This window comes from Manacus candei, unplaced genomic scaffold, assembly GCF_025592945.1.
Source record: "Manacus candei isolate 608988 ecotype Guabito, Panama unplaced genomic scaffold, ASM2559294v1 h1tg000071l, whole genome shotgun sequence".
NCBI classification, from domain to species: Eukaryota; Metazoa; Chordata; class Aves; order Passeriformes; family Pipridae; genus Manacus; species Manacus candei.
The window spans coordinates 11,724,148-11,749,448 of record NW_026138119.1 but is presented as its reverse complement, the minus strand read 5'-3'; the positions used below and the strand labels follow the sequence as shown (position 1 = coordinate 11,749,448).

The 25,301-nt window shown below is 49.2% G+C and overlaps 1 protein-coding gene across 5 annotated transcripts; it reads left to right on the top strand.

Annotated features, from left to right (window-relative positions):
• The first annotated feature begins 7,704 nt into the window (after nt 1-7,704).
• LOC127480075 (zinc finger protein 239-like) lies at nt 7,705-15,928 on the top strand. 5 transcript variants are annotated; one of them, XM_051807799.1, is made up of 5 exons: nt 7,712-7,741; nt 11,744-11,803; nt 11,924-12,122; nt 14,401-14,475; nt 14,668-15,928. In XM_051807799.1, exon 5 carries the CDS (start codon nt 14,749-14,751, stop codon nt 15,499-15,501), a length of 753 nt encoding a protein of 250 aa, XP_051663759.1. In that variant the 5' UTR covers nt 7,712-7,741; nt 11,744-11,803; nt 11,924-12,122; nt 14,401-14,475; nt 14,668-14,748; the 3' UTR covers nt 15,502-15,928. The 5 variants fall into 5 exon arrangements, with proteins under 5 accessions (XP_051663758.1, XP_051663759.1, XP_051663757.1 ...); XM_051807798.1 differs by lacking the exon at nt 11,744-11,803 and having other exon boundaries at nt 7,705-7,741; XM_051807797.1 differs by lacking the exon at nt 7,712-7,741 and having other exon boundaries at nt 10,326-12,122.
• The last annotated feature ends 9,373 nt before the right edge of the window (nt 15,929-25,301 follow it).

Sequence of the window (25,301 nt, the reverse complement as noted above, 5' to 3'; positions counted from 1 at the left end):
GGCTTTCTTTCCTGGCGATAAGGGCTGTTGTTTCATTTTGCAGATGTGCCTCCCAACTGCCAGACTGATTCCTAAAATTGGATATGGATGAAGATTCCTCCCACACCAAAGGTGCCAGTACAGAAAACTCTTGCTGCTCATGGATTGCCCAGGCTGGCCCATCAACTGCACCACAAAGCAAAGCTTGCAGGCTTCCTTTCTGTGGATAAGGTCTGTGGTTTCGTGTTTTCAGCCCTACCTAACAACTGCCAGACCGACTCCCAATATTGCATACATACAAATATTTCTCCCAGAACAAAGGTGCCAGCACAGAATGGTCTTGCTGCTCATGTGGTGCCCGGGCTGGCAAACCAACTTCACCACAAAGCCAAAGCTTGCAGTCTTTTTTTCCTGAGGATAGGGGCTGTTTTTTCCTGCTTTCAGCCCTGCCTCCCAACTGCCAGCGCTACTCTCAAAATTGCATACGGACGAAGATTCCTCCCACATCAAAACGCCAGCACAGACAGCTCTTGATGCTCATGGAGTCCCCAGGCTGGCTCACCAACTACAGTCCAAAGCCCAAGCTTCCAGGCTTTCTTTCCTGGGAATAAAGACTGTTTTGTCCTGTTTTCAGCCCTGCCTCTCTACTGCCAGCCTGACTCCCAAAACTGAATAAAAACAAAGATTCCTCCCATAATAAGGTACCAGCACAGAAAGTTCTTGCTGCTCATGGAGTCCCCAGGCTGCTCCACCAACTGCACCACACAGCCAAATCTTCCACTCTTTCTTTCCTGGCGATAAGGGCTGTTGTTTCCTGTTTTCAGACTTGCTTCCCAGCTGCCAGCTGTTGCTGTACCCGTAGTGCCCAGAGTGCTGCACCAAAGGCAGGAGAGAGATGGAGGGTCAGGCCTTTTTTCCTGGTTGGAAGGGCAATTGTTGGTGGCAGGAACCCCGTTCCTAAATGGGCTGTCCGAGGGCCAAAAGTGAATATGGACGAAGATTCCTCCCAGACCAAAGGGGACCGCCCAGAAAGCTCTTCCTGTGCATGTAGTGCCCAGAGTGCTGCACCAATGGCAGGGGAGAGACGGATAGTTAGGACTTTTTTCCTGTCTGGAATGGCAGTACTCAATTTTGGTTCTCGGACTGCCGATTTAAGAACGGGGCTCCTTCTAACAAACGACTGCCCTTCCAGTCTTTCCTTTGTCAGCCTCTTGAATATGGGTCTTGCTCAGGGCAATCTGTGGATGTTTCAGAGAACACCACTTATTATTTTTCAAATCAATCAAATAAATCCCAAGTTGATAGAGGCTTGCTCTACTTCCTGCTGTAAATGTCTGTCCTCCTTAGCCGGCAGACTGGCATGACCTGGCTCTCTGAAAGGTACTCTTCCAATCTTTTGGCACTTTCCTTGAATTCCAAACAAGCATCCTTTTGGGAGAGGGAAGAAACATGCAACAAGGAAAGCAAAGAATTAGAGAATAGCTAGGCTAAACTAGGTTCATTTAAGTGGTACTTGATAGACACGTCGCCTGTGCATACCAAGGTGTAAAAACTAGGTCTGTCTCATTTCCCTATTTACAAATCCCTAAAGGAAGAAGGTTGCCTCCTCATCTTCCTGTAAGGAAGAGTGGAAGGAAAAAACTACAGTAAAAACTAGGCAAATTAATTTTTTTAAAACCTCAGAGAAAAGAATCCCCAAAGATATCTTCTTTACAGTCAATCAGCTTTCCACCCCGGGAACTTCACAGCAGCTTTCCTGTGCCACCACCTTAGGATCTACGGTAATTTCAAGCAGTGGCACATCAACCTACAGGATAAACCAATAGGAAGAGAGGCTTGAAACTTTCTGAACCGCTTCAACCTCTTTCCAGTCTGTCTTCTTATCCCTACAGATGCCTTCCCAAGCAGAATGAGCATTTCCCAACCATGGCACTCTCACTGCCAGACCCTTCTCTAGCTTACCTGGAGATCCTTGTTGCCTTGCACTCCCCATGGAGATGTCCCCTCAAGTGGTCAGCCCCATCCCTTTCCTCTATCTCCCAGAGGTCCCATATCATTTTAGAAGTATTCTCTTTCATTCTGAGAGCTGGGGAGAGTGGAGCATTCCTCAGGAAGAACAAATTTAGAAAGAAGCTTCCAGACAGTTTGACAAGTTGTCAAACTTGTTCTTCCCAGTTGTCACTACAGCATTAGGAAGATCCCTCCAACTCTATTTTTTTCCCATGACTGAGAGTTGTCATGGGGAATTATGGTTGTCAGTAGGAGGGCAATAAATACACCAAAAAGGGCTTGAAATATCTTGTAACACCTCTGAGGAAGGAGTAATAGCCAGGCAGACGAGTAACATAAAATATTCTAATTCTCATATTATCCTATTGTGGACCTTAATTCTAATGAAAGGGACCTGCATGTTGCACTAAAGCCAGTGGAGACGTCTTGATTTTCAGCAGATACGGACACAGTGTGTGTTTTGTCGTCTAGAGTTGGGCAGCCAATTATGCTTGGGTCACTCTGGGCAAGAAAGACAGTGAGGTGCTGCAGTGTGTCCAGAGAAGAGCAGCGGAGCTGGGGAAAGGTCTGGAGCACAAATGTGATGGGGAGAGGCCAAGGAAGTTGCAGGGGTTTGGCCTGGAGAAAAGGTGGCTCTGTCACATGCTGGCTTCCTTTCTTCTCTAGCCTACCGAGAGTGGTTATCACACAATTCTTCCCGATCTGCTGGCCTTTCAGGAATTGCATTCCCTGTCTGACCACTTAGATGTTGGAGGATGAAAATTTTGTGAACAATTCCTATTGCATTTCTGTCAGCTTCGCCTTGGCATGGCTGGGTGAAGACAGTAAAAAATACTACACAACTAATATGGCTGCAGGCCTTGTGCCAAGGTGAAGGAGGAGTTCTTTTGGCAGGTAAACAATTTTATGGACAACTGCTGTGGTCCAATTAGCAGTGGAAAAAAAAAGAATATTTTCCTTATGTATCCAATATAATGTGAACAAGAACTGTGTGTCATTAGCAGTATACAAGCTGTCTTTCCTCTAATAAATGGGACATTTTTGCCAATCATATTGATATATGAGCATTCTGTCCATCCCCCTCCACTGTTACTTAGAGTAAGGGGTAAGTTTAACACTGGGAAACCTGCCGAAAATGTACCTCAGTCAACTGACTGGAAATTCTAAAAATAGAAGTACTCTCTGGGGTTTTTGCCTTCTGTCAAACTAAGTGAATGGATTTAATATCATGGAAATGAACTGCATGCAAACAGTTCTTCCCCTTTGGAATGATTTCACAGCAAGACAGACTAGAGCCCAGCTCTGCACCGTTTTCCACAGGGTCAAATGGACAACCTGCTGCTGCAGCCAAAGACACTGTGGAATCACAGAAAGACAAACTTCTCCAGCTTGTTCCACATCTCCAGTGTCTTTGTGGACTCTTCCCAAGTTTGACAATTCTGCCTTCCTACTGTTGCCTTGCATTTGCTGAGGCAGTTGGACTAGATGACCTCTCCATCCAAAATGATCCAATGATCCTGGGAGGATGCACGGAGTCAAAGCAACCTAGAAACCTGCAGAGTTAGGAAAGAAAGAAGAACAGCTCCCCTTCTAGGAGACTTACACCTCCATTAGTGTGTGTTTTTTGGCATTTGTTGCTGGGTAAAAGACTGTAGCATTTTTGGTCTACAGATGCACTACAGTGCTGCATTGCACAGCTTTTGCTGACAGCTTTTTTCCTCGGGAGGACCTAGTCTTTTTCTCTTTTACAATAAACACCACTAGCACCCAGTGTTATGCCTCCAACACTCCTTTATTTTTTTGGAGCAGTGTGTTTAATAATAAAGATTTGTGGACTTTTGGGTTTTGTTGCCAAATTTTCTTCATCGTTTGGGCCTGTTACTAGGGGTTGGTCTCAATATATTGTTTGTACTGAGTATCTCTGCAAGTGTCTATTTTTAGATTTATAACCAAAAGAGCTCTTTCTCAATAGTTTTTCTTCCAAAATGCTTTCAAATCTTTGTGTGTGTATGTGTTCTTTTATATAAAAATCTCCCATAATGAATCCCTATACATGTGGGTTTTTTATATGGTCATTTTTCTATGTTAAGTACCCTGGAATACACCCTCCTTAAAATATGACAGCTAATCCATTTGGAATCTCACCAAAGGACAGGTTACCTTCCTTTCTACTTTCGTTCATGGTCTCCTGGGATCTGATATTCAGGGCTGAAACATAATGGTATCTCCTTCTGTCCTGATCTGTCTTCCTCTAAGCCCTCGTTTTCCTGTTCACGTGGCTTCCACTACCTTGTTAGCTTGTCTTCCCCCCCGCTTTAGACCTCCAAATAACATGTTTTCCTCTCCCCCTCTGAGCCATCACTACTGTTCTATCAACCACCTTCCATCCAAGCAAGCAGCTCTTCCCTACCAGTGCTGCTGCTTGGAGAACCAGAAATGCTGTGCTGTCCTTTGTATGTTGATAAACAAAGCAGTTGGCTTCTTTCCCCGGGGAATGAAAGTGTCACCTCCCCCAGACTGGGGCCTGGCATTCCAACTCCATTCATGAACTTGGGTTTCACAGTTACCCATCAGTTTGGGGGAGGGGAAAAGAAAAAAAAGTCAAGAGATTACAGCAGCAAGTAAACTGGGGCTAAGTGTACCTTCATTTTCGCAAGCTGTTCTGTAGAAATAAATAAAAACAGTACTATGGGGGGGAAAAAAAGCTCAACCCAGGTATCAGTTTACTGAATTTTATCAGGGAATACAGAATAAGAACATACATGCAAACACACATCTGCACTAACTTATCAAACTGTACAGTGCAAAATCTGACCACAAGGAGTCTGTACAAAACAGTGGGAATGGAATCAGAGAGGGGAAGGAAAACATTGTCAGCAGTGCCTGTACCAGTCAAGGGGCATTACTGAGCAGCACCTACATTTCCATGTCTCTCTGTGCAGGTAATTTTTCATGTGTGCCAAACAGGACATCTTGAAGCTTCTTCCCATTGAAATACTATAAGCATTTCAGGGCATCTGAACAGCCAAATTCCTAAAGTAACAACTACCTCGAGGAGAGTGGAGAAGTGAGATTCAGTGGCACTTGGCAGAAGTGGAAGAAGGCTCACACAACACAATCTCTGAATGCTCCTTTGAACTTACCCACAGTGTGTTCACAAATACACAGAGCAAGGCTTTTAGCTTTTGCTGCTACCCCCAGTTCCAGCATAAAAAAAAAGTCTCTGTGAAATAACAGCAATTGCCTTACCATCTTACTGAGTTACATTCTATTTACCTGGTCTCAAACAAATACTACATATTTTCTCCTTATTTTATTTCCAAGGGCATGGGTATGTGTATTTAGATGACTGCCTTCACTGGTACAAGATAGAAACCATTCACATTGCTATAAATGAATATTATTCTCTTGACGAAACACCTTTTCCAAAGCCTCTGACACAAAGAAAGGGGGAAAAAAAACCAGAAAGAAAAAGGGAGCCACACGCACATTTCCTGTCACCCACCAGAAAAGGTCTCCTTCCTAAAGATAATTCAGGTACACCCTTCAATATGGATATCTCACTATCACCCCAAACTCTTTTTTTTGTGGAAGTTGCTGTAGGGAAACTGAAGTGCATCACTGTCCCAGACAGTCAAGGATAAGATGACTGAGGGAATTCAGTTGCTCTCTTTAATTAATACAGGATTATTTCACTTTCATTTGATGAATCTAATAATATGACTGGTGGAATGTCAGTAAAAATGAAATCATAAAGTAGTGCAGTACCAAAGGGAAAACTTACTTTAGTTATGGAGTGTTTCCAGCAGAAATCTTGAAAATCTTATCCATATTTACATTGATAAAATACCACATGTACTTCACAGGATACTGCAAGCTTCCTACAATCCTTGTGGCATGTCTTTACAGAGCAAGAGTTAACATTTTGTGATTATACCTTAGTAAATGAGTTGCAGTTCTATTGTTTCTTGAATGTTAAGCACCACATACTAAACACAGGAACACGTTCCAGGTCAATGTCCTATTTTAGACCTTTCCAGCAGCTGTGCTATTATGATAATCACACTTAAAATATTCCTCTAGAAAGAGTAAATTAGCCCTTTTCAATAGAAGGATTAGCGTGATCAAAAACAAATCTGAAAGAGAATAAATTCAGATTTCTTTTGTTCTTTGTTGGTTGGGATTTTTTTTCAGCAATGCAATAAATTACTGTCCTTAACTGAGATGGTTTTTCTACCCAAGAATTAAAAAGAAAACCCCAAAGGTCACTTTATTCTGCACTTATATTACCTTTTGGGTTTGGGGGGGTTTTTTGAGGCCTCACCTATGTAAAAATACTTTCCTTAAAATGCATTTATGCTTTCTGTAAGAACCAAAACATTCCAGCTGACATACCATTCTATCACCAATACTGCAGTGAAATGTAATATCCCACTAAAGCAGAAGGGAAAGAAGAAAACTTGGCATCAGCAGCTCTTCCTAAACAAGTTAGGGGTTTAGCTCCGTCTAATTGAGGGATGAGATGTGTCCCTCCATGGGTCTCTTTCCACTCCCCCATCAGCCCTTCTACCCGACTGCAAGTTCAAAGTTCTAAAAAGAGAAGAAGAAGCTGGAGCATCAATATTTCCCCAGTGCAAACCCCAATAACCTTTGCTGTGAGCTGACAGGAATTGCTTGTTCCACTGCCCTGGGATATCCTGGCTTGAGGCGAGAGCGCAGCCATGCCCAGAGCCACCAATCACTCTCAGAGCTTTGGTACCATCTGTTTGTGCATGTCCATGTCACAGAGGCTCCCACAACCTCTGCCGTGGAGCCAGTACAGCTGCTGGACAAAACAAGGCATTCTCCAGCCTGCCTTCCCCCACCCCCGACCGCTCCAGTCCATCTTCCATCGCTCTTCTTCCTTTTACTGCCCCTGCTCCCCCTCCGTTCCCTTCACTCTGGCATTTTTATTATGAATGCTATTGCTGTTATTACTGTCCAAGCATAAGCTGACCCCCAGGGGAGCCTGTGTAATTTAACCCCTCAAGCACTAAATTCCTTCCCATGTGCCAAAGACACAGGTTTGTTGTTGCTGCCCCTCCCGCTGAGCACCAGCTCCATCTCCTGCTCCTGCCCAGCGGCTTTCTAGAAACCCAGGGCTCAGTGTGGATTGAAGGCTACGGCAAGGGACAGGATAAAGTTGCTTCACTTCCACCCTTAGTGTCTCAGTGTTTGTGATCTTGGGAATCCTCGCAAAACTGGAAAAATGCCAGATTATCTGTTGTCATAAGCTATGTACATTGAGACTGTTTTGATATGTGTTTAAATCGTCCTTGAAAATACAACTGATAAAAAACAATGTAAAAAAAAAAAAGAAAAAGTGGGAAAAAAAGAAAATAAGAAAATAAAAAGAAGAAAAGGAAGAAAAAAGAGAAAAGGAGAAAAAAAGAGGAAAAAAAGAAAGAAAAACAGGGGGAAATGGGGAAAAAAGAAAAAAGGGGGAAAAAAGAAAGAAGAAGAAAAAAAAGACAGGAAAACAAAAACCCGAAAACGTCCTATAGTAAGTCCGCGCAACTGCAAAAGGGCCGCCACGATCCCCCAGGACTACAATTCCTATGGTGCCCCGCACAGGGCGAGGGAGCGGCGGTTGGCTGTGGAGGTCGTGACCGCGCGCTGATTGGCTACGGCAGGGCTCTGTAAACGCTTTGCGCGCGCAGAGCACCGTGTTGGCTGCTGGAAAGTGATGATGGCGCTGGGCCCGTGCTGCACTGTGAGCTGGCGGGGCCTGCGGGGAGCGCGGCTGTGGGTGAAAAGGCTGGAGGGCTCGAGAGGGTTTAGCCGAGGGGTTCGGGGGTTCCCGAGGGGCAGAGCGCGGGGCCTGGAACCCGCAGAGGGGGGGGCTGATCGAGCTCCCTGGCTGCGCTGCGCAGGCGCGGCGGCAGAGTACTCATGAGGGAACTGCAACTCCCATGAGGCTCTGCGCGATCCGCCATTACTTTTCCCGCCACAGGGCCCCTGCCGACCCGGCGGACCGACCCCAGGAAAAGGGGATCCTAATGCCCTCCCCCCCGAGCCCCGGAGACTCCCAACAATCAGCACACAGAGACCTCACAGAGAGGGGGGGCGAGGATCCCCTAAAGCCCATCAGTGGGGTTCAGGGGATCTCCCAGCCCTCAAGGGAGGTGTCCTGGGGGTGCCCCCCAAAGTGCGGGGGGGGAGATGTAGCAGATCCCAGTAAGGTGATCCCAGTGCCCCCAGTATATCCCAGTGACCTCCCAGTGACCCTCAGAACGGCCCAGTAACCCCCTCAGTGACCAGCCAGTGTGTCCCAGTGACCTCCCACTGCCCCCCAGTGTGGCCCAGTGATGCTCCAGTGAGCACCCAGTAACCCCCAGTATGACCCAGTAACCTGCTAGTGTCTCCCCATGTGTCCTGGTAATCCCCCAGTAACTCCTCAGTCCCTCCCAGTGCCCTCTCAGCGTCCCTCAGTAACCCCCCAGTCCCTCCCAGAGCCCCCTGGTTCCCTCCAGTGTGTCCCAGTATCCCCCAGTAATCTCCCAGTACCCCGCAGAGCCCCCCAACTGTCCCCAACGTGTCCCCAGATGCCCTTGGCCTTTCTGTGACTGTGGCGGGGGGGGGGCGTTTTTGGTGTCAGAGGGTCCACGGGGGGCTCTTTGAGGGAAATGGAGAGTTGGGGACATCAGGGATGGGGTTTGGGGACAGTGGGGACGGTGGGGAGGAGTTTGGGGATGGTGGAATTGGGGGGGTCAAGGGGGGAATAATGGCCATAGGGAGGCCTTGGGGACACTGGTGACACCAGGGGGGGTCTCGGGGTGTCAAGGGGGGAATTAGGGGCACCAAGAGGGTCTTGGAGACACCAAGGGGGTCTCAGGATTCACCTGCTCATATTGCAGCCCCTTCTCTCCCCTCCCAGGCCCCATTAACCCCCCCCAAATGTCCCCTAAACCCCATTTTTGCTCTAATCCCCTTCCCCCACAGGTCCCTTTGATCTCCCAAGACCTCTTTTAACTTCCCTAAATGCACCCAAAGCACCTCAAAAAACCCCAAATCCCCATCCAAACTCCCCAGATCCCCCCAAATCTCCCCCAGCCCCCCCCTCAAATCCCTTCCAACCCCCCCCAAAAGGGATCACCTGGCACCCTGGGACAGGAACACAGTGGGCTGTACTGGGGGCACTGGGCTGTACTGGGAGGGCACTGGGGGGGCTCAGGTGTCCTACGGCAACGTGGCCCAGCTGCAGGAGAGATCTGGGGAGCAGTGAGGAGCTACTGGTCTGTCCTGGTTTGTACCCCCAATCCCCAAAGCCCCTCCCCCGCTCCCTCAGGACCCTCCCGGACCCCAAAGCCCCCTCAGGCCCAACTTGGTCCTGCTGCCCCTTGAGCATCTCCCGCTCCTGCAGAACCAGGCATTTCATCAGCATATTTGCAGCTGACACCAAGCTGGGGGGGTGTGTTGATGTGCTGGCAGGCAGGAGGGCTCTGCAGAGGGACCTGGCCAAGCTGGATCCATGGGCTGATTGCAAGGGGATGAGGTTCAAGCAGGCCAGGTGCCGTGTCCTGCTCTTTGGCCACAAGAAGCCCCGGCACCCCCCTGGGCTGGGGACAGAGCGGCTGGAGAGCAACCAGGCAGAAAGGGAGCTGGGACTGTGGATTGGCAGAAAGCTGAACAGGAGGCAGAGTGTGCCCAGGTGGCCAAGAGGGCCAATGGATCATGGCCTGGCTCAGGAAGAGTGTGTCAGCAGGAGCAGGGAAGTGATTGTTGGGCTGGAGTGAGCGCTGGTGAGGCCACCCCTGGAGTGCTGTGTCCAGCTCTGGGCCCCTGAGTTGAGGAAGGCCATGGAGGGGCTGGAGCAGGAGCAGAGAAGAGCAGCGAGGCTGGGGAAGGGAGTGGAGCACAAGTGGTGTGAGGAGAGGCTGAGGGAGCTGGGGTTGTTGAGGCTGGAGAAGGCTCAGGGGAGACCTCCTGACTCTCTGCAACTCCCTCTCAGGAGGTTGTAGCCAGGTGGGTGTCGTAGGGTATCTGTAGTTCTTGGTCCGTGGGGAAAAGAAAGACACGCACACAACACGGTGATGAGACAGAGAGATGTCTGACTGCTCAGCGTAGCAGGCAACTTTATTGAGTTCCTGTGGCAGTTTGAGCCACGTCAGAAATCTAAAATCCAAATTTTAGGCTTCCCTCACCCCTCTACAACAATTTATCCTAACACCGGAGAGAAACTTTCAGGCCAGAGGCTTCTGTAGGGGAAGGGGGAAGTATTTACACAAATAAATACTATAGAAACTAAAGGCAACTATATATATATATATATATTACATTACTATCAGTCAATCCTTTCAAGCCCCTCCTTTAACTTTAGTCCAGGAGCAGCCTTTAAGGCTGATATGTAACACAGTCTTTTGCTGTGGGAGTGTTCTGGGCTCCTGAACACTCCCTCCTCACCAAGTTCCAGCAGTTGTTTGTTGTAGTTTCTCCTCCTCATGAAGTCTGAGAAGACAGCTTTGAGTCCTTGCTCTCCTGCTGCTGGTAATCTCTCCCTCTCAGTGTCTCACCTTGTTTTGTAAGCTGCTGTAGTGTATTTTAGCTTATCAAGCATCCACATCCTGGAATCTTCATTCCTCCACATCAGTTCTCAGCTGCCCCCGGTCAGCTTCGGCAGGCAACTCTCAAGCTCTTGGCTTGTCTCCAGTTTCACCTGGGACTCCTCCCAAGCGCCAGGCCTACTTCCCAGTCTCTTGGCTCAGCTTCAATTCTGAGCCCCTCCTCCACTTACAGTGGAGGGAAAGAAAAAGCCTCCCTCTACAGCTTCACTGCAGAAAAGGAGGGGGAAGAGAGGGCTTGGCTGCAAAGCCTGCCTCTCTCCTCTTACCTCTGGTGCTGTGAATCTCTTCCTTCACAGCACACACTCCAAATGCTGACTCTAATTCTAGCCAAAGGCTGAGTTGGGGGGTTGCAGGGCTCCCCTCTCCCCCCAGAGGGGAAGAGAGGGAGCCCAGCCACCCCCTGGCCTTGTCCACCTACACGCAGCAGACACCAACAGCAAAAACAACCAAGACTGCACTGCCAACCATTTCTGGTGCTGTGATATATGATTTTGAGCAGAAGCGAACAACATGAGTGGTGATTGGCTCTGCAGGGAACACTGTCCTGGCACCCAATCACCTCTCAGCCCCCCCAGCCTCTCAGGGGGGCGAATTTCAAACTATGACAGTTCCCTAACTTCTATTTTCTCACACATATAATATAAACATATTCTTACAAAAACACCCAGGAATGCAGCACCTGCACTCAGTCAAACAGCTTTAACCTTGTACTCTTTATAACTCAAGGCTGTGTCCATGGGAACTATCTAATTAGCTCCACTGCTCTCATGGAAAACGGCCCAAAACTTTGTAATATTCCAAACCAATCAAGCTTCAATTGTGGGGCTGCGACTTCACCCCACAGGTGGGGGTCAGGCTCTTCTCCCAGGAAGCAGCAGTAGGACAAGAGGGCTGAGTCTTCAGCTGTGCCAGGGGAGGTTTAGGTTGGATATTAGGAAGCAATTTTTTCCAGAGAGAGTGATCAGCCACTGGAATGGGCTGGCCAGGGAGGGGGTGGAGTCACTGTCCCTGGAGGTGTTAAAGGTGAGACTGGATTTGACATCAATGCCATGGTCTAGGAAGTATGGCGGGGTTGGATCCAGGGTTGGACTTGATGATCTCGGAGGTCTTTTCCAACCCGACTGATTCTCTGATTCCCATTCCTGTGGCAGCACATGCTTGAGGCTCTATCCACAGGGTGATAGAGATGTCTCTACATATATATCTACAAGGTTAGTCTGTAAATAGATGGTGTTAGAAAAGTTCTGGAATGGTTGTAGAAGGAAAAAGAAGCCCAGAGCCCAGTGCAAACAGGCAGCCCTCAGCTTCTACATCATCTCCCCTCTCTGCAGGTTCCTGTCCTTGAGCCCAGGCCCTGAGGTGAGCCTCAGAACTGGCCCGGAGGTGAGCCCAGAGCTGTCCCTGAGGTGAGCCTGAGAATAAGTGCAAGGCAGAGATGCTGCTGAGGACGGGCAGCCCCATGGTGGGGAAGAGGCAAAGCTGTGAGTGCCCAGCCCCAAGAAGGTGCTGTGTCCATCCCCTGTGTACCAGGTGAGCTGGGGCTTTGCTGCAGAGATGCAGGCGCTGATTTGAGCGGCTCCAAGTGCTGAGATGGTGGGCACCCAGGAACACAAACTGTGCCTGGCCACGGAACCTGCAAGGAGGAGCAGAGACAGCCCTGGCAGTGTGGGGGGCCAGGTTGTCCCTGTGCCTTCCCCTGCAGGCCCTGGCTGTCCCTGCTGGGCCCCTGTCTATCCCCAGCAGGTCCCTGCCTGTCCCCCCCATCAGGCCTGTCCTCCTCAGGCTGAGCTCCCCCCAGGAACTGTCGTGGAGCTGAAGCTGCTGCCATGCCCCCCCTGCAACCACTCCCACAGCCAAGGGAGCAGCAAAGGCAGGGCCAGGAGCAGAGGCAGCAGCAGGGGAGCCCTGGGGGGACGGGAAGCTCTTGTCTGGGGAGAAGAGGAAAGAGCTGCTGAGCACAAGGACAGGGCTGTCCTGAGCAGGCCCAGCCCTCATATCCCCCCACCCAATGCTGGCTGCCGAGGGGGCGCGGGAGGGACCCCCAACCCATGTGCCCCACACTCAGCTGGCAGAGAGAGAGCCAAGGAACAGGACCTCGGGCAGGGCCACAGGTGAGGGACAGGCAGGGACATTGCAGGGCCACGGTGAGGGCACAGCCTGTGGCAGCAGAGCTGCCCAGGGCCGGGGGCAGCCGGGGGTGTTGGTACCAGCCAGTGCTGAGGCCGAGCAGAGCACGAGGCCTCTTGCAGACCCGTGGAGCAGCCTCCCACTTGCCAGCCCCGCCCTGGTGGGGTGACACTGTCCCCTCCCTACAGGACACTCCCCCAAAATTTTCGAGGGGGCCTTTTGTGTCTATTCCTGGTTGCTGATTCCCACTGGGGACCTGAGGGAGCCTCTGCAGTCCCATGCATGGGGCACAATCTCCTCTCCAGAGTTTGACTCACTGCAGACTTTGCAGGGAAATCTGTGCTGGCAGCCCGAGTACGTCACGACCCCCTGCGCTCCCCCCAGGATATTTGGGACGAGTTCCTGTAGTGGATTGGTTAGAAATGCGAGGACATATGAACATGGCTAAGGCTATGGATGAGCTGCTAAAGTATAAGACGCAGTCTGACTAGGCCCATGAGAAAGTCTGAGATAGCAGGGCCGTGAGAAAGCAGCAGCGTCCTTGGGTATCCTAAATTGAGCTGAGAAACAGGAGCTAGGCATTACCAAAACAAAGGCACTTAACGAGCCACCTGTGTAAACAATGGGAAGCAGTTAAGATGATATCACCACCTAACCGAGTACCAATAATGAGCCTGATTTCTGTAATATTCATGAACCTATTATAGAGTGTATATTAAGCTACTGTCAATCTACAATAAACGAAGTTCCTGGATTCTCACATTGAGGTGTCTAGAGCTTTCCGTCGCGACGTTAAGTTCCCCCTTTGTGGGCACCCGTGGGATGGGGGGCCGCTTGTTCTGCTGTTGCTGTTGCTGCTCCGCCCCGTCCCTGCCCTTCCTGCCGCTGTGGGGTGAGTGGAGCGGCCACGATGGGAAAGGGGCAAGAGAAGGGAAAAGAGCGAGTGGGACCCTCAAAGGGAGCGTGAGGGGCGGTGGGTCACCCCCAAAGAGAGCTGGGGGAAGCCGGGGTTTGGGGGACCAATGGGAAAGCAGTGGGAGAGGGGGGCTAAGGGGAGGGGGGAGAGTGGGAGCGGAGTTACCATGGCAATCCCTCCCTGTGCCCATGCCTTGATGTCTGGAGAGCAGGAGAGGCTGGAGAGAAGGGGGAGCTGAGAGAGGCCTCAGAGCCTGAAATTGGGGTGCAGAGAAAGGGAAGCCTGGACAGTGGGGACCCCTGGGATCCCCAGGACAACAAAGTGGAGAACCTGGAGAGGAGGAATTCCTTGGAACCCAGAACTCCGATGGCGAGAGTCAGAGAAAGGACCCTTGGGACCCCCAACACTCCCAGCATCCCGAAGTGGGACCCTCAGCATCCCAGACGGGGAAGACCCACCGAATCCCAGAGGGGAGAGACTAGAGAGGGGGAACTTCTGAGAGAGATTTTTTTTGGCTGCTCTTCATATTTTGGAGTATATTTTTTAGCGGAATCTCTCTTGCAGTTTGGGAGGGTGGGGGTCTTCTTGCTATTTCTGAGGGGGTTTTTGCCTGAACCTTGGTGGTTTGGGTTTTTCTGGGCTGAATCTTGGTGTTTGGGAGGTTTTTATGGACACAGGATGCCCAGTGAGTTCTAGAGCTGGACTTGGGCAGGAGGAACCCCCAAGCCAATGTGCTTAGCCCTTGTTTTTCCCCCCCCCGAGCAGGATTTCTCCTTCTCAAAGCTTGGGCAGATGGAGGAGAAGGCTGAGAGGAAGAGGAAGATGCCGCGGGCCCCCCAGGCAAGTGAGGAGGAAGTCAGTGGCCCTTTGGCCCAGTCTTGTGCTGGCTCTGTCAGCCCAGCATGCCCCCGGCTGCAGGACAACCCCGCTGCCACCACCGTCCTGCCGAGGCTGGATTTGGGGGGATGTCCTTGGCCTTCCCTCTAGGCCGGAGGCAAATCCCCTCCCTGTCCTTCTTCCTTCCTGCCCCAGGCCCTGAGCTGAGGACAGAAAGCCCGGAGGACAAATCCCCCCCGGCAGAACCTGGTGGGAGAGGCCGTTTTGAAGGGCTCCATGGTGCAGCAAGGCAGCGGGGAGGAAAAGGCCTGGAGAACCCCCAGGAGGAGGGGCTCCAAAGCCAACCCGGGGTGCTCTGAGGAGGAAAGAGCCAGCCTGTGCCAGGAAAGGAGCCGGAGCTTGAGCCAGAGCTCTGACCTGGTGGTCCCTGAGCAGCCTCCCAGCAGGGAGAAGCCCTTCAAGTGCTTGGAACGTGAGAAGAGCTTCAGCCTGAGCTCCAACCTCCTTAAGCACCAGTACATCCACACCGGGCCCTACGCGTGTGGGGAATGTGGGAAGATCTTCAGGCACAGCTCCACCCTGATCCGACACCAGCACATCCACACTGGGGAACGGCCCTACACGTGGAGGGAATGTGGGAAGAGCTTCAGCCAGATCTCTGATGTGATCCGACACCAGCACACCCACACTGAGGCACGGCCCTACACATGTAGGGAATGTGGGAAGAGCTTCAGTGACAGCTCCAACCTCCGCACCCACCAGCTCATCCACACCGGGGAATGGTCCTACAAGTGCTTGGAATGTGGGAAGAGGTTTCAGACGAGCTCCAATCTCCTCAGGCATGAGCAGACACACACAGGGGAGAGGGCCTTCCACTGCACTGACTGTGGGAAGAGCTTCAACCGGAACTCCACCCTCGTCAGGCACCAGCGCCTCCACACTGGGGAATGGCCCTACACATGTAGGGAATGTGGGAAGAGCTTCACCCAGAGCGGTCCCTTGACCAAACACCAATGGACCCACTGGTAAGGGAAGCCCTACGAGTGCCCCAACTGCGGGAAGAGCTTCAACCACTGCTTCCACTCCAAATGAACCCCCTGATGGTGGGGCAACCCCTGGAGTCCAGTGACTGTCAGTCCATCCCTTTCAACCAGAAAGGGCCAGTCCCCTTTCACAGGGGCAGCTTCTTCCAACAGAACCCTTCCTGGGGGCTGTGTGGAGATTCCTGCCTTGGCTGGGGACCCCCCAAGGTCACTCCTGGAGGCTGAGAGCAGAGATCTCCCGACGAGCGTTGGTCTGGGGGAGTTACATCCATCTCTAATTAAGAATGATTGCTTTTGTGCCAGCTTCAGTGGAATTGCTTCAACAATTGCTTTAGTGTAGAGCACTGTCCTATCTTATCCTGTATTCCTGGTAGTTTTAGTGTTTCTATTGTGCAGTAAATAATTCTGTTGAAGATCTTTTGTCTGATCATTTGTATCCCTAAATAATTCATTTGTATCAATAGATGTGATTTGCCATCATTAAAACCTGGGGGACAAAAGTGGTTCAGTCACAGCTCTGTAATTCCTCTTAACTGCAACTGTTGGCATAATCCAAGGCTGAGATTGTATCCAGCAGCCCCCAGCACCCCAAAAAAAGGAGTTAGGTGGGGTCCTGGGTGGGCTTTAAGTGTGTTTGGGGGTCCTTGAGGGCCCGTGGGGAGGTTTTGGGGGGTCCCCAGCACCTTTTGCGGTGAGCTGGGTGCTTTATTGAGGGGCAGCTGCCCTCCCAAATCCCGCCCAGAGCGGGTTGACATGGGGGGAACACAGGGGGTTCCCTATTCCTGATCCATCCCGGGCTGGTTCTGCCCCCCCCCAACCTGACTCCACCCCTTGGGATTCCCCCAAGCCCCTCCCCCACTGCCCCCCAATAAACAGGACTGGGCAGGAAGCGGGGAGGGCCTGGCGGTGTCTAATAGAAATAAATCAAGGCAGATCTCTCTCTTTCTTTTACCCCCTGGGCGGTGACCATCAAGAGGCATCCTTGCTTCACAGCAGAAGTTCCACATACAGTTCAAGAAAGTCTGTGGAAGAATCTGCTCTATGAAAATTGGCCCTGGGCTTTTATGCTTATTCAGTGATGGATCACCAATCACATATTCCCAGGCCAGTGAGCAGCTGATCTATCAAACTCTGCTTCCAAAAGCAGGATGTGTGTTGGAAGGTTGGGGAACCGGGGTGGTTTTGGCACAATTCAACACTAAACCAACCCCTTGGCACCAGCAGTAACTCACCAGAGAGAGCTTGCATTGCTTGCATTCTCCCATCAGATTCTTTTCCAGGTAGAACATCCTGCTACAAGGGGTCTGTTACGACCCGCCCCAGAAAGGGGGAGGCAACCCAGGTTCTAATTAATAAATCCCTTGGGGTGGATTAGAGTGAAACAACACTCAATAATCGGTGTTTGAAAATATATATATGTAGGGTTTATTTTAGAACAATTTTGTTTCAAAGGTAAACAGGTATGTTGCCATTTTGGGTGTTATCATCTCTATCTCTCATCTATAGCAATATGACATAAAGAAAACCTTTAGGGAACATGCATAAAAGAGTGAAAAGAAAGACAGGATAAGGGTAAGGGAGAGTAAGGGAAAGAAAAGATGAGAGTGGAAAGATGTATATAGTCAGTGCCCACGGGGTCCAGCGATGGAACTTGGTAATTGCAGCTTCCATGTCTGTCAGTTGAAGTGGTGGCCTTGATCTGTTGGGGGTGGGGGAGGGAAGCCCCCACGCTCCAAGAAGTTATGAGTTATTATATCCATGGGTGGTGTCCCGGGCCGTGCCATGAGCCTCCTAACATCTCCTGGGCCTGCGCAGAGTTCCCGTGAGGGGCCTGGTAAAAGGGTTTTTCCTGCCTTTCAAGATTGGCAGAGGGGGAGATGGGCTTTGATGGGCCATGCCATGAACCTCCAGACATCTCAGACAACCCAACACAGAGTCCATGTGGAGGGCATGGTAAACATGGTTCTTCTCGCCTTTTCAGGGCTTGACACTTTCAGCAGCACTAGAGGAGGAGATGGGCCCAGCTGCCCATCAGAAGTATAATGCAAAAGTCCTGCAAAAGCCTGCAAATTCTCCTGGCAATCCTAGAATGCAGAAATCATTAGCTGTTTCAGTCTCTGACAGGCCCCTGGCAACCAAAGAACCAATGACTCACACCCCACAATGAAGCCCAACCCATGTGCCATGGGCCCCTTTCTTATGTCACTGCCTATCCTCCTTATTCCAGAATGACCCCTGGAAAACAAAGAACCAACACTACACAGTCACAGTGCAGCCCCACCTCTGTGCCATTAGCCTCATTGTGATGTCACAGCCTATCCTCTCCATTCCAGAATGGCCCCTTGCAGTCAAAGAACCAATGACTCACACCATACAATAAAGCCTAACCCATATGCCATGGACCCCATTGTAAAGTCACGGACTATCCATTCCAGAATGGCCCATGGCAACCAAAGAAGCAATGCCTCAAACCCCACAGAGAAGCCCATCCCATGTAACTTGTGCCCCTTTGTGATGACATGGTCCATCCTCTCCATTCTGGAGTAGCCCCAGAAAACCAAAGAACAAACACACAACATCTCACAGTGCAACCCAACCTGTCTGCCATGGGCCCCTTTTTGATGTCACAGACTATCTTCTCCATTACAGAATGACCCCTGGAAAACAAAGAACCATCGCCTCACACTCTAAAATGCAAACCAACCCATGTGCCATGGGCCCCTTTGGGATGTCACGGCTGATCCTCTCCATTCCCTAATGGCCCCTGGCAACCAAAGAAACAATGAATCACACCCCACAATGAAGCCCAACCCATGTGCTATGGGACCCACTGTAAGGTCACAGCCTTTCCTCTCCATTCCAGAATGGCCCATAGCAACCAAAGAACCATTGCCTCACACCCCACAGAGCAGCCCAAACCATGTAACTTGCTCCCTTTGTGATGTCATGGTCTATCCTCTCCATTCCAGAATAGTCCCTGGAAAGCAAAGAAACAACAGCGTACACCCTAAGGTGCATGCCCACCCATGTGCCATGGGCCCCTTTGTGATATCACGGCCTATCAATTCCCTTCCTGAATGGAACCTAGAAACCAAAGAGCAAACGCACCACAATGTCAGAGTGCAGTCCCACACGTGAGCCATCGGCCCCTTTGTGATGTCACAGCCTATCCTCTCCACTCCGCAATGGCCCCTTGCAACCACAGAACCAATGCTGCACACCCACAGAGTGCAGGCCCACCCGTGTGCAATGGGCCCTTTTTTGATATCACAGCCTATTCCCTCCATTCCAGAATGGACCCAGGAAACCAAACAGCAAACACCCCATGTCCTCACAGTGCAACCCAGCCTGTCTGCCGTGGGCACCTTTCTGATGTCATGAACTATCTAATGCTGGGTTATTCCCTTTGTAAACTCCAAGAAAGGAAACCAAAATCAGTGCATGACTTTAGCATCAGCTAAACCCCAACCATTCCACCACTCACCATCTCCTAAGTGCACTGAGGTCCTTGAGTCCCTGGCTCCGGCCAGAGTCGCAGCCTGCGGCTGTCACTGCATGGCTCACCCGGGATAGGGAAAGAAAACCTTCTGTGGCATTTCTGATATTTTTCTGGACCCCTACTCCTCCTCGCTACCTCCCCGACTCACCTGGGACACTCATCTCTTTCCAAAGGCTACCAGGATGGCACCTCCAAAGAAGAGGGGAATGCTTAATTGCTGAGCACTGCACTACCCTGCCATCGCCCACCAGGCCAGCAGAAGATCACTTGACCTTGTCACTCGACTCCTCGGACTGTGGCTCTGCTCCTTCTGGAATACGGACAGCCACCGCAAAGAAATCACCGAGGCAAAAGCACATACTGATGGATCGCCTCAGAGTGCAACATACTGACCAAAGTTCCGTTCTCAGGTTCCTTCACACTGACCTCTTACTGCAAGGACCTTCTTCCCATTCCGCTGATGCTTGTAAGGTTGTGTACGACCGGAAAAAAAACCAGCTGACTAGGGGGCGGAGGCCAGCCCATCCATGAGGGATTTAAACGGCTGCTGGGAGCGCCAGTGACCTGGAGTGCGGCAAACAGGAGCAGGCAAACAGGGATGTGGCACAGCAGTTAGAGAGGCAGTTCATGCAGGCAGGGCAAGCAGGAGGGGCACAGCCACCTCCCAGCTCTCTTGGGTGAGCTTTCCCCCCCCGCCCCCGAACTAAAGCCAGGAATGGTTTCCAAAAAAGTGAAAGCCATTGCTGCTGCTGTTATCACAAGGGGTATGTTCACACAGACAGAACCTCCCAAGAAGGACATCAAGAAGGACGCAGCTGTTCAGGTCTCTGGCTGCGCAGAGTGTTTGAGCCTGGCTTTAGTACCAGAGGACAGTGTGAGTGATGTCTGTGTACAATGCAAGCAGGTGAATGATTTGCTGTGCCTGGTGGCAGAGCTCAAGGAAGAGGTAGAGAGGCTAAGAAGCATTAGGGAAAGTGAAAGGGAAAATGACTGGTGGAGTCGCACCCTTTCACCACCAAAAGGAGTCCAGCAGGAGAGGTGAAGGCCTGCCCCTCCTTCCGTCAGGCAGATGGAGCAAACCAAGTAGATGGGGGGAGTGGAAACAGGTCCCTGACCGGAGAGGTAAAAGAATCCCCTCCCGACCCCCATCACCTCCCTGGATGCCCTTGAAGAACAGATATGAGGCCCTGGACCCAGAGAATCAGGTAGAGAACAGTCAGGAGGAAGATCCTCCTGAAGGGTCTCCCAGTTGCACCCCGTCTACCAGATGGATTACAACCACAGCTAGAAAGAAAAAAGAAGGGTAGTTGTAGTTGGTGACTCCCTTTTGAGGGGAGCTGAGGGCCCTATATGTCCACCAGACCCGTTCCACAGGGAGGTCTACTGCCTTCCTGGGGCCCAGGTGAGGGATATTAGTAGGAGACTCCCTGAGCTAATTCGACCCTCAGATTATTATCCACTGTTGGTAGTCCAGGCTGGACTTCAGCAAAGCCTTGGACACCGTCTCCCATGGCATGGGCCCAACTCTGTATAAATATCTTTATTGATGATTTAGATGAGGGGATTGAGTCCACCATCAGCAAGTTTGCAGATGACACCAAGCTGGGGGGAGTGTCGATCAGCTGGAAGGCAGGAGGGCTCTTCAGAGGGACCTGGACAAGCTGGAGAGATGGGCTGATTCCAGCGAGATGTTGTTCAACAAGGCCAAGGTCCTGCCCTTTGGCCACAACAACCCCTGGCAGCGCTACAGGCTGGGGACAGAGTGGCTGGAGAGCAGCCAGGCAAAGAGGGACCTGAGATTGACAGGAAGCTGAACATGAGCCAGCAGTGTGCCCAGGTGGCCAAGAAGGTCAATGGCATCCTGGCCTGAATCAGGAACAGTGTGGCCAACAGGTCCAAGGAAGTGATTCTTCCCCTGTACTCAGTGCTAATGAGGCCACCCCTGGAGTGCTGTGTCCAGTTCTGGGCCCCTCAACTCAGGAAGGATATTGAGGTGCTGGAGCAGGTCCAGAGAAGAGCAACGAGGCTGGTGAAGGAGCACAAGTGGTGTGAGGAGAGGCTGAGGGAGCTGGGGTTGTTTAGCCTGGAGAAGAAGGGGCTCACTCTCTACAAGTACCTGGAAGGAGGTTGTAGCCAGGTGGGGGTTGGGCTCTTCTCCCAGGCAGCTCTTGGTAAGACAAGAGGGCATGGTCTTAAGCTCTGCCAGGGGAGGTTTAGGTTGGATATTAAGAAGAAATTCTTTACAGAGAGGGTAATCAGGCATTGGACTGGGTTGCCCAGGGAAGTGGTGGATTCTTCGTCCCTGGAGGTTTTTAAGATGCGACTGGATGTGGTATCAGTGCCATGGTCTAGTAACCATGGCGGTAGTGGATCAAGGGTTGGACTTGATGATCTCAGAGGTCCCTTCCAACCTGGTTGATTCTATGATTCTATGAAATTGAAAGGGATCATATACAGAGGTCTTTTTCTTACCAAAAGTAGCTAATTATAAAAAGGCACTGACTCTTGCCTTTGCAGCAAAGCTGATGAATACTTTTGTTCCCGAACCCACTCCCACCCTCCAAAGGGAAAGGTTTTTAAAAACCCATCTGTTCAGGGCTAGGAATTGCCAATGGTAATAGATTTTATTCCTTGTGAGTTTTTAAATGATACTTGGATTTAAGCAATTGCTCAGAATTAACCTTGAAAAGAACACGCCTATCAGAAAAGTGAAAGCTGTTCAAGTAAGGCAGCAGGAAAAGAGGCAGGATGAAGATTAATAGAGACTTGTTTCAAGTCTATCAATGAAAATTTTCTTTTTATTCCACCAGGCAAAACAATATCTAACCGTATTTTCTACACTGGCTTATTAGAGGATGTACCTCATTTTGTAGATGACCTTCTTGACAGCCTGGGAAGGGATATGTGGAAATCATGAGTGCTCAGAACTGCATGCTGGCAAAGGTTGCACATAAAATATTCTCATTTGCTGAAGCCACATCAAGTAAATCCAAAAGAGGCATTCAGAACCACTGAGTACCTTTGACAGGTGTAGTCTCCCTGAGCCTTGGAGAGCAAAGTCTGCTGGTCTTATCAGGGTTAATTATTTGATCTTTCTGAAGCTCACAGTTTGTAATTAAGTTGTTCATTGAAAAGACAGGGAAGAAATCAATAATGCTGGATTCAGGGAGTAATTTGCAGCAGGAATGGCCTAGTATCCCACAATATACACAGGAGTATACATACAAACTCCTGAAGTCTGAACACTGTTTGTTTTGTGCCCTAAGAGAGGCAGGAAAAAATGTTAAATGGAATTACAAGTAACATATTGTATAACCACCTGAGGAACAACGTAAGGCACTCCTGGTGCAGCTACTCAGGTGCGATATGAACTGCTATCAGACTATCTTACATGACATGACTCTAATATCCTTTTCTCTTTTACTTTCACAGTATTTTAACCTTCAAGTCACAAAACTAGGGCAGATAGCCTGCAAGAAATGTCAGTTTAAATAATTATTTGAAATGGCACTGGTACAACCTTAGTCCTGCAGATGCCTGTAATAACAACAGAGAATTTAATCTTTTCTCCCTTCTCTCTTCAGCATTTTCCATGCAAAGTGGATGTTTTGATCACACCTCTGTTCTGTCCAAAATTTGCTCTGTTAGTCTCTTAAAGGAAACAGTCAGACACTAATTTGCCTTCTGTGTGGTTGTTGAAGCCTTGTCAGTTTCCCCATCCCACACGAATTAAAGATAGCTTGTGAAAAGAGAAGAAAAACCGGAACAGCCTGCAGGGAAACCCTGTGCCCTTGAGTGTTCCAAAGGCCGAGGTTCCATTAGCACATGATACAAATAACAAATTAGCTTACAAAGGGCTCTAAGCCAAATAAGTAGTAACCAGGGAAACAGAGTGTTTGGGAAGGTTGATAGAGGAACTATAGAAGGGTTTGCGTATGAAGAGAATTAGCAATATTGCAAGGAGCAACTGAAGACGAGAGTGCTGGTAGGAAATTTTGGGAGCTATAAGGAGAAGATTTTGTAGCTGAGGAGAGTATTTTGAGGAAGAATTGGAGTGATGCCATTAAAAATTGCAAGCTGCTGCTTGGAAGTTTCTATTCAGGTACTGCAAGGAGGTACTAGACATTCCCACCATATTTCATAACACTAGGAAACAGCACAAAGCCAAGACAAGCCAGAGCATAGTTCCTGTGTAACTGCACTGTCCTTCAGACAAATGCAGACAATGAATTCATTCATCCTGAATCCTTGCTCAAATCTTGTACCACTGAACTTAAGGATGCTCCCTATGAGACAAGCCGAGCAAGGAGCTTAAATCCTATAAAATAGAGGGGGCTGGTATCTCCAAAAGCCAGGTTTGCTCAGATAGCTGCAATTACCATTTTTTATTGAATACTGTGTTACTACTTTAGGCTGAACTTGAGCTGGAGTAAAGCAGATAGCCTTCCTTTGGACTTATTAGAGTGCACAAGGTTTGAGGGGTTAAATCTTGTAGAGGAAAATTGCTATTTTAGTTTCAGGCTCTTTGCAATCTTTCAGGAAAAAAAGCTTTCTTTCAGAAAGAAAAGATACAGCTTTCTCCAGTAAAAGAAATAGGATTTTTTAATCCTAATTTTAAAGGAGAATTCCAGGTTTTCTAAATGGAAAGCACATCCTCTAGCTAGGAAGCAGCCTGTAGATTGTTGTACAAGCTCACACACTGGACTTTTGAGCCTGGAAGCAAATGAAAGCTACATCTTATTTAAGTCCCCAATATCTGACAAAAGATGCTTTACTGGTGTTCCTCTGCTTAGCTGCAGCTCCTAGAGAGCACATATCTTATCCGCTGGTCTTGTATCCTGTTGTCAAGGGATGCTGCCATATACTTATTTAGACAATTTAAGTTATTTTTGCTGCCATAGACCACATCTGTTGGCCATTCCTGAGCTCTGTAGTAGAGCCAGAGAGCTGGAGGATGTCTAGTTAGGATTTTGTTTCCACCACCTGTCCCCAAGGTGAGGAATTCAGCAGCGTGGTTGCTAAACAACAACAGCTTCCATAACAAGTAGAGGAACACCAAAACCTTATCCTATAACATTACTGCATGCAAGAAACCTTGTCTTCAGTGTACTTCTCTATGAAATCTAGAGAGGACATATGTCTTGCAGTTATCCTGGAAGTGAATAATTTTAGAATTTACACCAATATAAACCAATGAAGTGAACTACGTTAAGCAGTTCTAGAAATAGTTTGATTTTCTATTTCCTGGCAAGTCACTCTTATTCCTGCAAGGGTCACTATGCCTCTCCCCAGAGCAGCAGTGACCCATGCTGTAATGGATGAAGGAGACTATGTTGAAGGAGACATTTGAATACTATGGGACATATTCTACACTCTTTTGTATTTCCTTTGGAATTATAATAACTGAAATGGATATAAAGATTCAACAATGAGCTCAGAACATTCTTGTAGTGGATGAGGCCTGCATGGGAAGAGAAGAAAGTCCTTTTAGAGGCCAACCAAGAAAGTATGTCATATATTAAAGATATTATTTAACATTGTTTTTCTTAAGAAATGTTCAAGGGTATTGCTAATTAATACCTCAAGATGAACTCTTCCCTACTGAATGAAACCATCTTTGTGTTGGCTATTTTCTCCATTAATATGGCAACAGCCCATACACTAACAAAGATGACTGTTGTCCTTTCTTTGATCATTGTAAATAACCAAGGGGTGTAGATGGCACCCTTCTGGGAACATTCAGACAGTAGCAATTTTTTCCAGAGTGACAGTTCATGGCTCTCACTCAGGCATGAAATTTATGAGACTGGAAATGCTGTGTTCAGCAGGACAGCCTCCATAGTTTTCAAAAGAAGTAAACTCTTAGTTCAAGGCTCACCATCCTGATTTCTCTTGGCATGTTGAAGTCCCTTGATTTCAGAAATTACCACTTCAGTGGGTGATTTAACATGATACTTTCACTCTTTCATGGATTTCAAGACCCTGTAAACCCCAAAACATTAACATCCATTTCATGGAAAGAAGGCGGGATTTTGTTTATCAGTATTGTGTTTTTTTTTCATTGCTTTTTCATGTATGCAATGTGTGATCGTGTTTATACTTTGGTACATAGTATTTCTTTATGTAAAAATAATCCTCCTTCTCAAATAGCCACAAATCTAACAGCATCCAGGTGGTTAGTGAATATGTAAAGGTCATGGATAGAACTGGGGGCTGGGAAAGGCATTAAAACTGAAACAGAAACATTCATTATGCTTTTATGTAACTGGAAGTTTGATTGCTATTTC

Bases quoted from the DNA above. Each gene is read 5' to 3' on its own strand.
- LOC127480075 (XM_051807798.1), top strand. From the start codon at position 14,749: ATGGTGCAGCAAGGCAGCGGGGAGGAAAAGGCCTGGAGAACCCCCAGG.